The 15,829-nt window shown below is 44.6% G+C and overlaps 2 protein-coding genes across 4 annotated transcripts in view; one reads left to right on the forward strand and one right to left on the reverse strand.

Annotated features, from left to right (window-relative positions):
• Nucleotides 1–15,829, forward strand: part of LOC142007987 (serum paraoxonase/arylesterase 2-like) — a 70,580-nt gene that overhangs the window by 34,893 nt on the left and 19,858 nt on the right. Inside the window, exons 8-10 of one of the 2 annotated variants that reach the window (XM_074984715.1) lie at nucleotides 649–777; nucleotides 3,228–3,396; nucleotides 5,110–5,895. In XM_074984715.1, the coding sequence (XP_074840816.1) occupies nucleotides 649–777; nucleotides 3,228–3,386 (288 nt within the window). In that variant the 3' untranslated portion in view covers nucleotides 3,387–3,396; nucleotides 5,110–5,895. Of the gene's footprint in view, nucleotides 1–648; nucleotides 778–3,227; nucleotides 3,397–5,109; nucleotides 5,896–15,829 lie in introns of those variants that run through there. The other variant, XM_074984716.1, reaches the window with a different exon arrangement.
• PPP1R9A (protein phosphatase 1 regulatory subunit 9A) overlaps nucleotides 9,079–15,829 on the reverse strand; it is a 245,320-nt gene continuing 238,569 nt past the window's right edge. For both annotated transcript variants that reach the window (XM_074984713.1, XM_074984711.1), the window contains one exon: nucleotides 9,079–15,784. In XM_074984713.1, coding sequence (XP_074840814.1) covers nucleotides 15,572–15,784 — 213 coding nt within the window. In that variant the 3' untranslated portion in view covers nucleotides 9,079–15,571. The remainder of the gene's footprint in view (nucleotides 15,785–15,829) is intronic.

Below are 15,829 nucleotides of genomic sequence, written 5' to 3' on the forward strand. Positions count from 1 at the left end.
ACCCTCCTAGCAGGTTGTCCCCCGAGTCACCCAATTTTGTTGTCTTGCACATAAGTGACTCATTGAGTGCTTGGCCAACACAGATGACGGGATGCTGAGCAAGATGAACCTTGGGTATGATCCCATGTGGCAGGCGATGGCATCCCAAAGATAACTTTCCCAAGGGCACCTTTCCATTCCATGGGGGTCTCTCTCTTCTGCTGGCTGACCCGAAGAGTTAGCCTCCCCTTTTCTTTGCTGTTCAACTTGAATTCACGTTGTCAGTCCCAGCTGGGAGGGACACTGCCAACTTCCATGCTCATGAGGCACCGTGCACACCCAAGGGACTATGTGAAATATAATGTTTGCAGGTGACTAGGGCTAATGAGATAACCCACTCTAGGAGCTGGAATGAGTTGTTTAGGTAAGTATGTGTTTATGATGTGCCATCACTCTTGTGTCTAGGCAATATGGTGCACACGGATAAAAGTAGTGAAGGGAAAAAAACTTCAGGTGGTTTCAGTCCAAATGTTCGCAGGTGTTACTGAACGGCATAAATCCCTTTGATAAACATGCTGATGGTGATTTAGAAAAGAGGGCCTGTAAATGAAGTTCATGACTTTGGCATGTGTAACGTCTGTCACTGTTGTGTTCTCCCATGTTCGGTAGGTGGTGGAATTGGACACACTGGTCGATAACTTATTTGTTGATCCTGTCACGGGGGACATCTGGGGAGGGTGTCATCCCAACGGCATGAAGCTGCTGTTCTACGACCCTGAGAATCTCCCCGGTTCTGAGGTTAGTTTTGTTAGGCCAGAGTCTAGTGGCCTGTTAGACTTCGTTGGCACTATAAATGGTATTGTTTTAACTAGACCAGCCTAACGCAAGTGGCACAGCTCCATCTCCCACCCCCAGTGTGGCTGCAGTTATAGAAGTAGGAGAATGTTTGTTTATATGGGTACAGATTATTCTGTGGTGGGAAGAAGAACAAGCTGTCCTGGTACAAACCCAACTAGTGGTTTATAGCTGTCCACTCTCAGGATTGTACTCAAATAATTATTTACATTAAAATATCCCCCCACCTCGTATCTCCAACCAAAGTAGCTGTACTGGCACAAATTCAGGGTGTAGGGGAAGCATTGGTGTTTCTCTTCTCAAATGAACTAGAAGCACAGTGCTGTGCTTTAAAGGCGTACTTCAGTCTGGTTTCTGTACAACACAAGCACTGTTTTTATACTGATGATGTAAGCTACAGGTGGAAATGTGCTCATCTGGCAACCTCCCTCCTCTGGCTGGACCGTGGATGTTGCTGGACCAGAGAGCCCCAGCTGTGCGGGACACAGTGGAGCCCTGCTGATGGCAGGGGAGTCCTGCTGGCATCCCACTCTGCACTGGGGCAGCCCCAGGGCAAGGAGTCTGCTGGGGCTGGGAAGCCCCTGTCAGGAGCCCCGTGGCAGGGAGCCAGCTCTGCAGCAGCAGGGAATCCGGCCAGGCTGGTGGAGCCCTGCAGGAATCAGGGCCTGACTTCCCCTTGTCCAGCAAATCCCCTCATTCTGGACCACTCAGGCTGACAGCCGTGCAACTGGGGGAAGGCATGGAGAAGGGGCTCTTAGTCTGCTTAGTTTCTGATAGCTGCAGGCTGACAGCCACAGAGCAGCTTCAAGCTGTGCTTTACTCACATTAAAGTGAGTTATGCACAACTTGACACCGTGTATGTCGGGGGTTTACTGTGCAAGAAGTAGCCCATGAACAACTCTTTCAGACTCCATTTCCCCTTAATTAGTGGCTAGTCTCCAATCTTACTTGGAGAGTTTGATCTCTGAGTACTTGACCATTGTGGGGCTGGCCAAACAACATCTCTTAAAATGCCTCAGCGACCACCGGAAAAAGTCTCTTTCTGATAGAGCCATCAATTCCAGGCTCCTTTCTCTGCAGCTGTGATATAATTAAATGTTGGCAAGGGACGTGTTCGGTGCCAGCTCAGTTTAATTGTAGTCCTAAAAGAAATATTGCCTGGGAATAGAGCAAAGCTAACGTTTGTCTTTGTTCTTTCTCATTTACTCTTTAGGTTTTATAATGGCCGCTAATGAGCTACTTTCTGCGGTCTTTGCTCTTAACGTGGCTTCAGTGAGAGTATGCAGTTAAAATACCAATAGGACAGTTCATGCTACTCAAGGGCTATGTCTACATGTGCCTCCTACTTCAAAGGGGGCTTGGTAATCAGCCTGATGGGAGATTTCTAATGCACTGCGGCAACTTCAAACTGTCAAACTTTGAAGTGCTGGCATGCCATGTAGCCGTGGGCATTTTGAAGTTCAACACTTCAGAGTTGCTGTGGGGAGAATTAACCTAATGAAATGTTGCATATTCATCGCAGTACTTCATTAGTATTCTCTGATCAGCCTGATTACCTTGCCCCCTTTTGAAGTAGGGGGCAAGTGTGGGCATAGCCAGGGTGAAGAAGAGTAGCTGGATCTGGTCTTGTGATTTTAAAACTTTTTGTGTGGCCTCTTGCTGTTATGAGCAGGAAATTCTGATGTCAACAGATTCCTGAGCTCAGAATTCTACATGTTTCATAGCAGTTGAACTTTTCGTCTTGATATGTTCTGCCACCTTAGACAATCACTGGAACTTTGTGTCTATTCTGGTGTCCACACTTCAAAAAGAGCATTAACAAATTTGGAAAGTGCCCAGAAAAGTACACCAAGAATGATCCCGGGTCTGAAGAGAGACCAGGGAGGTTCCGTCGATTGAGTTTAAAAAAGAGAAGGTTAAGAGTTGACTTGATCATGGTCTGAACGTACCTCCAGAGGGAGGAGACTTGTGAATTGGAAGGGCTTTTTGAATCTAGCAATCTGATGGGTGAAAGCTGAAACTACACACATTCAGATAAGAAATGATGGAGGTATTTTTAATAATCGGAGTATTATTGGACTACTTCACCTGCTTATGTGGTGGACTCTCTGGGTATGTGATGGACCCAGTTTTCACTTGAAGTCTTCAAATCAAGACTGGGTAGCATTGTGAACAGTGAGCTCTAGCTGAGCCTGAAATTCTGGCCTGTCATGCCAGGGCAAAGAGCTTGAGCTCAGAAGGGACAGTAATGCTCACCCAGCTGATGAATTTAACTATTTAGCTAAAATTAATACAACGTTCACAACATCCTCTCCGTGCTGAACTCTGAAACGTCTGTTCTACAGGAGCACTGCAACGGCTCTAATGACTGCGTGTAACTTTTCCCTCTCCAGGTACTTCGGATCCAGGACGTTCTGTCGGCAAAACCTATAGTGACCCAGGTGTATGCTGAGAATGGCTCTGTGCTTCAGGGAAGTTCGGTCGCTGCACTGTATTCTGGGAAATTGCTCATAGGCACGGTGTTTCACAGAGCTCTTTACTGTGTGCTGTAGCTCACTCCAGGTAGATTTTCCTGGGGGGGAGGGGGGTTCAGTTTCTTCTAAATTGCTGATTTCAAGATTCATTGTAACGTAATGAAAATGTAACCCTTGCCTTCCTCTCCCAAAGGGAATCACTTGAGGGCACCATTCAGTGGTGGACAGAAATGGATTAAAAGACAAAAGAACACGTGTGGGTGTGTGGCGGGGGGGCGGGGTGTAAATGTGGAAGCTATGTCACGGTTTGGGTCACTGATCCAAGTGCGTTGGGGGAGGGTTCCTTTTTAGCCCTCTTCGCGGTTTCCTTAAGGTGTCAGAAATTGTCATGCGGAAGCCATGTGTTGGGAGCCAGGTCCCATGCACTCTAGCCTACATGGGAGAGGAGTAGATGAATGAGTTCCCAAATCCCTACTTTCTGAAGAGCACGGAAGTGCCTTAGCCAAACCGTGCCTTGGCGCCTGCAGTCTCCTTGTACGTCCGGGGGGGCAGTGGGGAAAGCTGCAGCCCTGGGATGGCCTCTAGTGCAGAGGGAGCAGTTCTTGCACTGGGTGTTTAATTTCCATGCTGTGTGAAACCGCTACACTCATGGCGCAAACGGCAAAGGAGTCTACCAAAGTGCCATTTGCTGGAGTGACAGTCCACGGGGAGGAATCGTCCTATTGGGTCTTGTAGATTGAGCTCCCGAGTTGCAGTCAGGGATATCTGCGTCTCTTCACACTTCTGCCCCAGATGAGCTGTGTGGCTGGGGACAGGTTACTTACCGCCCGGATCCTTTCTTCAGCTGTAGATGGGGGCACGAGATGCTAAGGGCACAGAACAATTAGGAGGGGTGACCAAAAAGGTGAAAACAGCATCACCTCACTGCTCGCTGCCTGATCTGCACCGGAGGACATGGGCAGGAGCAAGCAGCAGTACAGCCTGTCCTAACGCTCTGGGTGGTGTCCTCTTGCTGTGAATTAAATGCTCACTGACTGCATGGCGAGACAACTGCGACGCGCTCTGACTAGGGTTAGCTGGGATCCTCTGAGTGTCGGGGGAGGGGACGGGACACCTTGTACAATAGAAGTGAAATTCTAATCGGCTGGGTGGGAATTCTACCCTGGATGGTCTGAGGGTCAGGGGAGGAGCTAGTAATGTTCTAAATGCTGAGAGCCAAATGGCAGATGCAGAACTAGAATTGCAGCCCAGGGTTTAGAAGCTCTGGGTCTCAGTCTAGGAGTAGCTGTACCTGCTTGCAGTCTGCTTCCCTATCGCTACCCCTGCCTCTGTTACTGTCAGACTCGGCTCTCTCCAGACCCTCCCTGTGCGGCTGGCTCTGGGGTCAGGGCTTCTGAAGGGAGAAAGCACTGGGCAGAGTGCACAGAAGCTCAGGTGTGGGATACAACCTGGGAGTTACAAGGGGGTGAAATGGTAAATTTGCTGCCCGGTAGTTGCTTGGCTGTTGTGACTTTGTGATCTAAGGAAGCTTTTACTTTCTCCGTTCCTGAATTCTTCTTCACCCCAGCGCAGTTTGGCAGCAGCAGCAGCTGTGCTCAGCTAGAGAATTGTTTTTGCAGAAATACCTGCAGGGGAATACAAGTCAGCTGTATCTCCCCTCCGCCAGCTGCACTAGAGGTCACACCAGGCTTGTGCAGTCAGCTCTGCACTTCTTTGCCGTTGATTGGCCCTAGCTGTAGTTGGGGTGGCACGAGGCATTGCCAGGATATCCCTGTGACCTATTTGCTGGCTGCTGTAACAGCCTACAGGCTCATGGAGACGAGAGCACAAGTGAAGGCTGTCCTGCTCCTGGAAGACACCTACAATTTCCTGGCAGTGAAGAGCCTGAGTCTGGGACAGAAGAAAAGTGCCGTACAGCTGGTGCAAACTGCACCTACTCAGAGGGATTCTGCATCAGTACCAGCACGACTCCCAGAGCTGAGAATGCTCTGTGCTCCTTTACCTTTGCTCCCCCCTAAAACAAACTGTCGTTCCCAGCAGCTTCTTTCCCTGAAGCATTTGTTTAATCCCACTTAATATGAACAGTAGTGAAATCTCAGCTTCGTCCCCGACTTCCCCAAAGGGCAAACTCTGCCCCTTTGAGGGATGTATTAATAGACAGTCACAGGTCTTCAAACTGTCTCAATTCTGGAATATGCTCTAGTGTTATGGTTAGACACCGTGTGTAAGCAGAATCCTTATAAGCAAAAACATCACCTGACATAAAACTTTGATCTTTACAGTATCATGTTTCTGATGAGCACTGTAAACATTGAAATGTTTATATGACATTGTGGCATCGGAACACTCTCTGGCTCATTATAAACAGTATTTAGTTTTACTGCTCCTAGAGCTTTTCTTAATTCATTAACTCGATGTGCAGTTTCAGAAATTTACTTGATTTGTGAACCTGGTAACCTTGAATGGTCTCACCTTTATTAAGTGCAATTAAACATGCAGAGTTCTCATGCAAACTGTGACCCCTATCTCTTGTCCGTTAGATTAAAGTGTTTTCAGAAGAATGTAAAATTATTTGGTATTGGTTTTTTTTTTTTGCAAGATGTCACAATTTTTGGTTCCAAGAAAAATGAAGCCTCTATTGATCCTGGTTTGTATAGGTTGTGAGCCCACTGTTGTGATATGTATGTTCTGCTATCAGTCAGGAACTTGAACAAGAAACCACCGAGTGGGGAATAATGAAATGAATAGCTACAGCCACTTTTATATGCAATATAGTAGCACCTTATCAAAAATGATGCCATAGTATGAGCTTATGCTGACAAATCAGTTTGGCCTCTGAGCCCTATGTTCTCATCTGGCCAGTCTCATCTGTTCTGTCTTTTTGCACAATCACAAGGCATGTTTCTGTCTGAACCCTTTATGGTCCTAGTCACTAGGGCTCCATCTATATTAGAAGGTTTTGTTGTCAACCTGCAGAGTGTCCACACTAAAAATGTGTTGTCAGGAGTGTTGAGAACTTAACACTTTTGTCGATAGCCTTCAGCCTCTCCCCCACAAGGCAGACTGCCTTACTCAACAGAATCTGTCAACAAACAAGCTGTGTGGCTGCACTGGGGGATAACCTGTAGATCCTGATTTAATTGCTGGGAATTAGACACAGCAGTACCTGCAGTATAGACCCTGTTGGTGCACACACAATTTTGTGTAGTGTTAAACAGTATTTAATTATACAGCAGAAAAAGTGACTATAAACTGAACTCCACATGTAAAAGTAATTTCTTGAAGAAGCTAACTAGCATGAGCAAATGCATCAGGCATTTCAGAGTCTCAAAGCTGTTTTTAATCCAGGCCATGTCCCCAGTTTTACTGCTTGGCTGGGGGCTGGGCACACAGTCATCTAGTTTGCCCTTTATGCAGGTGCTGCAAAGAGCAGTTACAGCACCTGGAACAACATATGCAAAGCTACAGTTTTGCAAAGGAGAATCCTATCAGAATGCACTGCTCAGATGGAACATATGCATTCAAATAACCCATATAGCGCCATGGTCGTGTTTGGTTTCGTTAGTGTTACAGGGTACAGTAGTGCTACACTCTGAGGTCTCATTTTTGTGACATTGTAGTCTGGAACAAAACTACTTTGTCACAAGTAATTATTTGTAGGCTGGATCACCATTGCTGACAGGACTGGAGCTGGTACATACGTTATCTGCTCAATAGTACCTACCTAAGGGTGATTTACCTGAAGCGGCTGCATCCTTACAAACCCAGTGAAGACCAGGAGGAGGCACTGTGGCATGAGCAGAATGAAGGCAGGTGCATAGCCAGGGTTTAAGGGAACCCAGTGGGTGTCAGCAGGGATGCACGGGACAGGAGAAGGGTCACATAACAGGGAGAGGGCAGACTTACCCTTCATGTAGCAGTCTGCCTGCCTGCGGCGGAGATGGGGGAGCCCAAAGTATCCCCAGTGAGTGGGGTGCGAGAGAGGAGTAAGGGGTGCTGTTGTGTATGCATTCTATGCCCATGTGCCTTGTATGATGATGAATATGCCGGGCTGCACATGCAGCACTCAGTTCCCACCCCACCCCCACCCTAGATTTATTTGCTTCCCAGAAGAAAAATGAGCCTCTGTTGGGGAAGCAGCAGGAGCAAATACCCCTGCTCCCCAGCAGTTGCAGACAGGCACCTTGCTTCAGGCACCCAGAGTAGCTGGCCATGACAAATCAGCAGGGCGGGAGGGGCACTGCAGGTGCTGGTGGCTCCTACCCTGCACGGGCTCAGCTGCTTGTTCGGCTGTGGCTGGGGATGGAGAGGGATGGTACGTCCTCTTACCTGGCAGGAAGCAGGTGCCCCATCCACCACCACACTACCCCTGAGCCCCTCTCCCCTTGCATCTGGGCTCCTGGCCCTACAGCTACACACCCCCTCCCTGCTGGGCCTTCCCACCCACCCCGGCAGGCCACACTTCACAATGCCCAGTCCCCTTGCTGAGCCTCCAGCCACCTTCACCCAATCCCCCCTACAGTGGTCTGTCCTCCCTGCCCCTGTACCCTCACCCACAAACCCCTGGGCACCCGCCTCCCTGCTGCAGACAGACAGCCCCCCCCCCACTGCCTAGGCTGCATCTAGATTGCCCCCCACAGTGTCCTCTGACTACACACCTGCCTGGCCCCCCCGCCCCCCAAACACTAAGCCACTGCCCCCCCCCCACCCTGGACTGCTAGACTGCGCCTGCTTGCCCACACCTGGCTTGGGAGCAGGGCTTGGCATGCATGTGTCACTGGTCTCCTCTTGCTCAGTGCACCTTGCACAGAGCAACAGCTCCTGGAGTGTTTCCAGGGCAGGCCCAGCCCTGCAGTTTGCAAGGGTCTGGTGCAGCCTCATGGCTAAGTCCATGTCCAGTTGGTTGGGGGGGCGGGAGTTGGTGCGGGAGGTGGAAGTTGCTGCAGGATGATCTCCCACTGTCTGAGCCGCCACATTTCTTGATAGTCTAAAGCCTTGGGTACAGAATGTATTTTGGGGGCAGAGGTTTTAATTTGTGTCTCAGAATTCCCTCAGGAGTAATGACTGTTAGTCTGTGCAAAATGTGGGCGTGTGTTACCAGCTTCTTGTGTTAACCCATAGCCCAGCACCGTCCCACCTGGGAAACTGATGTCTGGGAGAGAGATGGGCTGTACCTCACTGGGGTAGCGCAGGGCTCGTTCTGGGAGCGTAGGGCAGGTGTGCTGAGGAACTCCATTTTGAAGGGGGAAGGGAGTATGAGGACACCCAGGAAATGTAGCAGAGAGTCCACAGGAGGAACCATGGCTGCAGCTCACCAAGGCTCCAAAGATTTAAAGTGCCCATGGGTGGATCTAGTTCAGAGGCTGGGCTTTCCTTCCCAGAAGTCCTACCAGGTGTCCAGGAAGGGACATTCAGTAGGAGCGGTGACAAGACTCAAGTGTAATAAACCCAAATCCAGCATGCTGTGCTGATCATCCTGATTTTCTGGCTAACAAACAAGCTTAAAACTAACTTCAGACTTGCTAGGAAAGGAAGGAATGATCAATTTATGTGCAAGTTAACAAACATGTAACTAAGGGCTTGCCTACAAGGAGAAATAGTGAGACTAGGTAGCTTGCCATATGGAAACAATATTGCTTAATCTTATTTTGCAATAGATGCACCCTAAACATACCAGTAGTTGCCATTCTGGGAAACAGCTTATTAATTCTGGAACAAATAACAGAGGCCATGAAGACTCAATAAAAATTCTTGTAACAAGTTTCAGTATTTCTCTTTTTATTGCATTCGTTGTCTAACAACAATAATACTCATTGGCAAGAAATTTATTTACACTAACAAATTAATGTTAATCACAAGTGGGTTTTTTAAAATCTGTAAGAAAACACAGGGCCACACGTTTTTGCCTTGAATGCCTCCATATAACCAACGTAAAGGAATGTTTATGGAAACTCAACACTCTAGAGAAATACACATTAGCCAAGCACAAGAGAACAAGCTCAGACAGGGCACTGCTGTCTCTTGCATGCAGCTGACTAGACAGCAAAATGTACAAATGAAAAGTCCAGGGTAACATGCAAGTCTCATACACATCTGACCTTGAAACAACCTTCTCCCTCAAAGAGAAAAAGACAATAAGAGAAGCCAGTTTTATAGTGGAGAGCAGTGCACTTGTTTTAGCTGCCCAGTCTTTTAGCAATATAAGTAATACTTGTTACCAGTCATTGATGAGTGCAACATCACTGTAAAATACAAAAGCAGTAATTATGACCGTAAACAAGTCAGGGAAAGCAAAGCTATTTGGGGGATGTTCACTGTGTACCGTGTCATCTCCACGTGAGGAGGATTATTTGTCCTTTCGTGCCTTGTGAATCTTGTTTCATCAGGACATCACAACTTTCGTGAGTCTTCCTCCATTTACACCCAAGGCTGATCCCACTCTGGGCCAAGGGCAAAACTCTCACTGAGAACAACAGGAGCAGGATTAGGCCCTTTTTTTTGGCTAAATTTGGGGTACATCCTGTAAGATGCCGAGCACCTTCCTCCAAAGCCAAAAGCGCTGAAGGCCCTTAATACCACACAGGCTGAAACCTGATAAACTGGGAGATTTGTGTCCAAAAAGAAAGTCCAAAATTGTGAAAGAAACAGGCAGCACAAAGAGCTAAAGGCAAAACCTCCCACTGAGACACACACTCCCTTTTATTCTTTATTTACTGGCTATAACAAAAGCCTCAGCTGCACTGCCAGGTAGTGACAGAAGTTCTATGGTAAGGCCAGGCGCGAAGCAGAGCAGGAGTCAGTTTCATGACTGTGAAATCACAGCTTTCAGATAAAGACAGATTCGAAAATGTGAGAAAATGCAATAAAACACACAGAGATTTGATGAGAAGGACTGTGCAACATGCACATGACCAATAGCTAATTGCATAATGATTGGATGAGACACTTCTGCCATCACAATCCTGTCCCATAATCAGCTGCTCAAATCTCTCCAATAGACATCTAAGCTAAGTTTACAAAACATACAAAAAGTTTTTCTTCTCATAATACTAATTTCTCTATCAAATCAATCCCACCAAAAGACCACAAGGACAACATGCAGAGAGAGGTATGGTTTAAATTTTTTTTTTTTGTTTAAAATCTTGCGATCCATCAAGTATGTAAAACATTACATGGAAACTATGAGTGAGGCAGAAAAACACGTGAGATATACAGCTGGTACAAATTGCTGGAGCTTTGCTCTCATGAGTTTCATGATGTTATTGGAACTCGATTTATATTTTCTGTGCATGTAGCCTTATACCTCGGTTAGCTATGCATCAACGGCTATTGATCTCTTCAACACAGTATGCATGTTTTACGTGGGCATATACAGCCACACGGTTGCATAAGTGTTTGTTAAGAAATAAACCACAGGCCCCATCACTTGAACATTTTTCAGCTCTAGCAATGCTAATTTATTTTATTTTTCTAAATCATTCATTAAAAAAAATTCCCTAGGCACTCGGTCCCTCTTATTTCAACTAATAAGACTTCCAGGTTGTTCAAATACATCCTTCTTGAAACATCTACTAGTCAGAGTTTTGGACCAACTTACAGGTACTCTGAAATTTTAAAGCTTACAGAATGAAAGCTATAAACAAGTTTGCCTGCTCTTTCCTCAAGACACAGCTTAGGTTTTAGCAAGTGCTATAAATTGGCTCAATCCTCCCCACTCCTGATCACGATAATAAAACTCCAGTGGGAACAGGATCAGGTCCCAAAACAACAATATAGTGGTTTTCTTTTCTGAGACACAACAATTTTTCTTTCCATTTGAAAGCCCTGTTAAGGAATTTACACACGAACCTCGTTTCTGAAAATTTTCCTTAAATCCCAGATCTGGCACCCTACACAAAGCTCTCTGAGATACCTTTTTTAAAGAACTACAGCTATGCAAATACGAAACTTTCCTTCTGATTTTCATTTCCCATAGCACAGGATACTAGACTGTCCCAGCCACACATGACTACAAAATGATCCTCCTGCCATCTTTGTTTCTGCAGGAACACAATCAGTACTCCTGCTGATGACCTTCTCAGGTGAGCGCTGTTAACGTCTGGTTGCCCGTCTCCTACTCAACTCTAAATAGCAATCACTGATGAGTTAGAGATCACACAATTGCATGGATGGCAGGAGATGTTTGTACACACAGTGGAGGTGCTCAGACCTGAGATTGCCAGCTGATATGCACCCTAAGTTACTTCTAAAGCCAATAGGAGCTGATGACTAATGCGGCTTCTGGGAAATACTGCTCTAGATCTTTTGAACACCCTTGAGTAGAAATGCAGCATTTTTGCTACTCCATTATGGCACAGTAACTGGTTACTGATATCAAAGCACCCACATAAGCTGATATATACACATAACCCAGTTCTGTGCAGCCTTTTACTTACTTGTTTGTTTCATTGTTTAGTTTTACTCCATTAACGAGAGTGGGCTTCTGTTCAGGAACATAGTTAGCTCTGCTAAAGCAGACAGATGAAATGCAAAAATTGGTGGACAACATTAATCTGCGTTATGCAGTGTTAAAGGGGCTGAATGCCTCATTGCGCTGCTCTTGGCGTAACCATTTTCACTGGCACCGGTGCCTTACACCACTGAACTGGAATGACAGCTTTTGGCACTCACTTGCCCAAGTGCAAATGGCTCCACAAGGGCCAGGCAGTAGGGAATGAGACCTATATGTGTTTGGCAATTTGTATAGGACAAACCACGGTCTTTTGCTCCAGGATGGTTACAATGCTACTGTTTCATTTCAGTGCAGGCTCTAACTTTTCTGGGGCTAAAGCTATGGGAACACCTTTTGCATCTTCTTTTTCCTTAAAAATCTTAAAAATCCCACTCTCTGCCTCCTTCCTTCACAGTCTTGACAGCTAGACGATGGGCATAAACACATAGATTTAGGCTACCAAACCTATTGGCATTAACAGATCCAGAACTTCCAGAACTCACCTACCACATACAAAACAGGATGAAGGTGAGCTAATCAGCTAATGGCAAGTGCACCAGCACAGATGAACTTACTGGGCAAGAGCTGGCACAGGCTGTATGGCTGGATTAATTGGGGTACAGCTGGAGTGCTGAGGTGCTCCAGGGACACCTGGCTGCAGAACAGCCCCTAGGAAGCTGGCATACCTTACAGAATACCTGAGACTGCTCTAAATTACTCACTGAGAATACTGACTGGCAGCCCAAAATTCAGGGAGCCACAAAAGTAGCTTAGAGTCAACATTTACGGACGAAACCTTGCCAGCTGAGCTGATAGCAGAGGAGTCATTTATTTATTCCATACAAGATATGAGTTCATTCTGTTTCTTCTTATGCCAGTGGTAACACACTAGTCTACAGCAGCATTGTTCTTAGGGGAGCTAACAATGGGTTGGTTAGAGGCATTCTGAGTTTTTAATTAGATATGTACAGGCAACATGCGTACCACTTCTCAATGTGGGAATGAAAAAAAGTGACAAATCTTTTATGGTCTTGTAGAGACAATAACAACTCAAATGGTATTGGCCAAAAATACTGTGAGTTTGACTTGATTGTGTATATGCCATATATCAGTTACTATCTTTAATAAAAGAAATCTTTAAAATATACCTTCTCATAGAAGGAAGAGAAGAATTCAGGTACTGCTTGGTCCACTTTGCTTTCATTAGTCACTTTGCATTTTATGCTTTTATTTTTAACTGATTAAATTAGTTTTTAAATTTAGCTTTTAAACTCAAATAATTACAAAAAGGTTTAATTCACCATTTAGCTCTAAAGTTTCCATAAAACAGTAAAATCAATAATTACTAGCACACAAATCAAATTAGGTATCTGCAGAATAAGAACCTGATTTACAACAAAGTTAATTAGACACTGTTCTAAACAGCAATGAAAAATCAATACATAACACACAGCAGTCTGCCTTGGGCTTCTAAGAAAATAAAGAACATACATAGGAATGCACCCATGGTCTATTATATACAACCACTTAAAACTTTATCATCATGTAAACATAACTTAAGGAGAAAATAATCATCTAATGCATTCATCAACATTGCATTTAAAATCGTACATTTCTAGTTTCTTTCGGATAAGTTTCACTTACCTAAATATAACTTTATAACCTCCCTAAAATAACAGAGTGCTAGTTTCGCCAGAGTATAATTTATCTCCTGCAAGGGAGATTGAAAGATTCAGTTGGAGAAGTGAGTTCTCCCCTCAGTTATATGCCTTCACTAATGGCTTTTCTCTTTTCCTGGCAACACTGGGAAATGTCAAGACTTACCAGAAATACCAAAGTTGTTTAGTACAGTGTCCTTCACAACTGTTTCATTACTCTATGTCTATAGATCAATGAAATATAGATCAGAATCACACAGAAAGTAGATTTGGAAACAAAAAAGGAAACCATTACTAAATAGATTTGTCAGATTATTTGTACTGAATGAATCAAGTTGTATCTATTTACAGAGCTTTCTACAGGTAAAATATTACTAACAGGAAAATGAAACTTCGACAAACTTTGATAGGATGAGCACTGCATCCCACTTAGGACATTCCAGAACTTTGAGTCTCAGAACTTTAAAAAAAATCCAACTGTAGATGTCAAATGATATGATGGGAAAATAAATCCCTTTAAAATCATTCAGCAGTTGCTGTCATCTTTCAATCTGCTAAACTCCAAGTTTTTAATTTTGCTAACTAAATAAAAGCATGACTGACTACTCAGCTTACTACTTAGGCCAGTAACTATGGAATGCATTGAAGAGACTGGATGTTGCCGTAAACTATATATGCCACTACACAGCAAGCACTAACTACAAAGCACTAATGTAATATCTCCGTCTTCCCATCATATAAGCTTGCTCATTGTCCCACCATTCATTTGGTGAACTAATACAGATTTGAACAGAGGCTGCTTATAAGTTGTAATACCACAAAGCGCTAGACTGTATGATTTGCTTCCTTGGTATGCAAAAGGAATCTCAGCAATATTGAGCATGACAACCAATTTAAGCACTCTGCAAAGTATGCCTTAAGGCTGAATTTTTTGGTGGGGGTGTCCTAGGAAGGCTCTACTTAAAATAGCCTTCTCCTGTATTGTAACTCATGTTAGTTGGTCTTAATATTAGTGAATCTTGTTTTTCTTTGAACAGCATTTGTGAAAGTGCACTGCACTGAAAACCTTTATCAGACTAAAATTTGGCAATCCTTTCAGCACACAAAAGGAAGGTTGTGATTAGATCACAGCTCTACAGGCCAGAGCACAAAGGTCACTGCCCAGCACTCAGGGCAGATGGAATCTGAAGATGTGGTATTTTCCTTAAACCTCTGCCCCACAAAAGAACACCCATTTTCCTTTTCAGAATCTGTTGAAAAAGGAAGCTCATAGTGTGCTATGGGAAAGTTTATCTGTACACCCCAGGAGCCCAATGACCAATATACTCTAAAGATCTACTTGTTGTGCCAAGGTTAGATAGAAAGTCAGCCCGGCTCTGATATCAGGAAGATGAATGTTATGCTAAGAACCCTTTGTAAACTGGCTTTGCCTCCTTAGCAAATTAATGTATAGTTCACAAGAGTGTCAACCTCCTCACTTGTGCCCAAAAAGGACAGTCATTCTCCTGTCCTTATCTCCAGCATATAATTACGAGTCACTGAACGACTGTGTTTGCAAAACAGTGTCATTTCAAGCTTGTTCCAGTGCTGTGTAAAGAAGCTGAGATTCCAATTAGAAAGATGAGTCAATGGTAACAGATGTGGGAATAACTTCAGTTACTCAGATTTATAAATCTCCACTGATCATAGCAAAAGACCACCAAGGATCCCATTCAAAATGTCCATTGCGATGCAGTGGACCACATTCCTCTTTGTCACACTGGTTACCAGTATGGTCATGCACAACTAGCCAAATACAAAACAGCAGCTCGAAACAAAAACCTCTCAGTGTACCCAGAATAGGATATGTGGCTTGCAAGCAACAATATAACAACAAATAAAATAAAATAACGGTTTTTGGATTGTTCAGCAGGTCAAAACTAAAGAGCATGTATTGTAACTTCAGCAAAATGTAGCTACTATGTAAACTTCCCTCTTCATTCTATTTATAGCCTCATATCTGTGTAGATATTCCTGTGTAATGACCACAAGAAAATGGGAGTACTGTAGACAGCCCTAAGTTTCTTTGCCTAAAGTGTCTCCGCATGAACTAACATAGTAGTAATTCTGTCTCATCACTGCTTGTTGGCACCCTCTGTTGCATCTGTTGAAAACTTGTCCAGTTTCTTTGACTTCCTCTGAAGCCGCTCTTGCTCTTTCTTCCGAAGCTTTTCCCTTTGCTTCTCCATTTTTTCTTGAGCTTTCCGAGCTCTCTCTATGGATGCTTTCATTTCCTTTAGCTTTTTTTTTATGATTGCTCTGTCTTGGGAAGATGTAATACCTAGGGCCTAGTATTAAAGAAAGAAACAGAATAAGAGAATTAAAAAACACCA

The sequence above is a fragment of the Carettochelys insculpta genome, chromosome 2 (genome assembly GCF_033958435.1).
Source record: "Carettochelys insculpta isolate YL-2023 chromosome 2, ASM3395843v1, whole genome shotgun sequence".
Taxonomy (NCBI): domain Eukaryota; kingdom Metazoa; phylum Chordata; order Testudines; family Carettochelyidae; genus Carettochelys; species Carettochelys insculpta.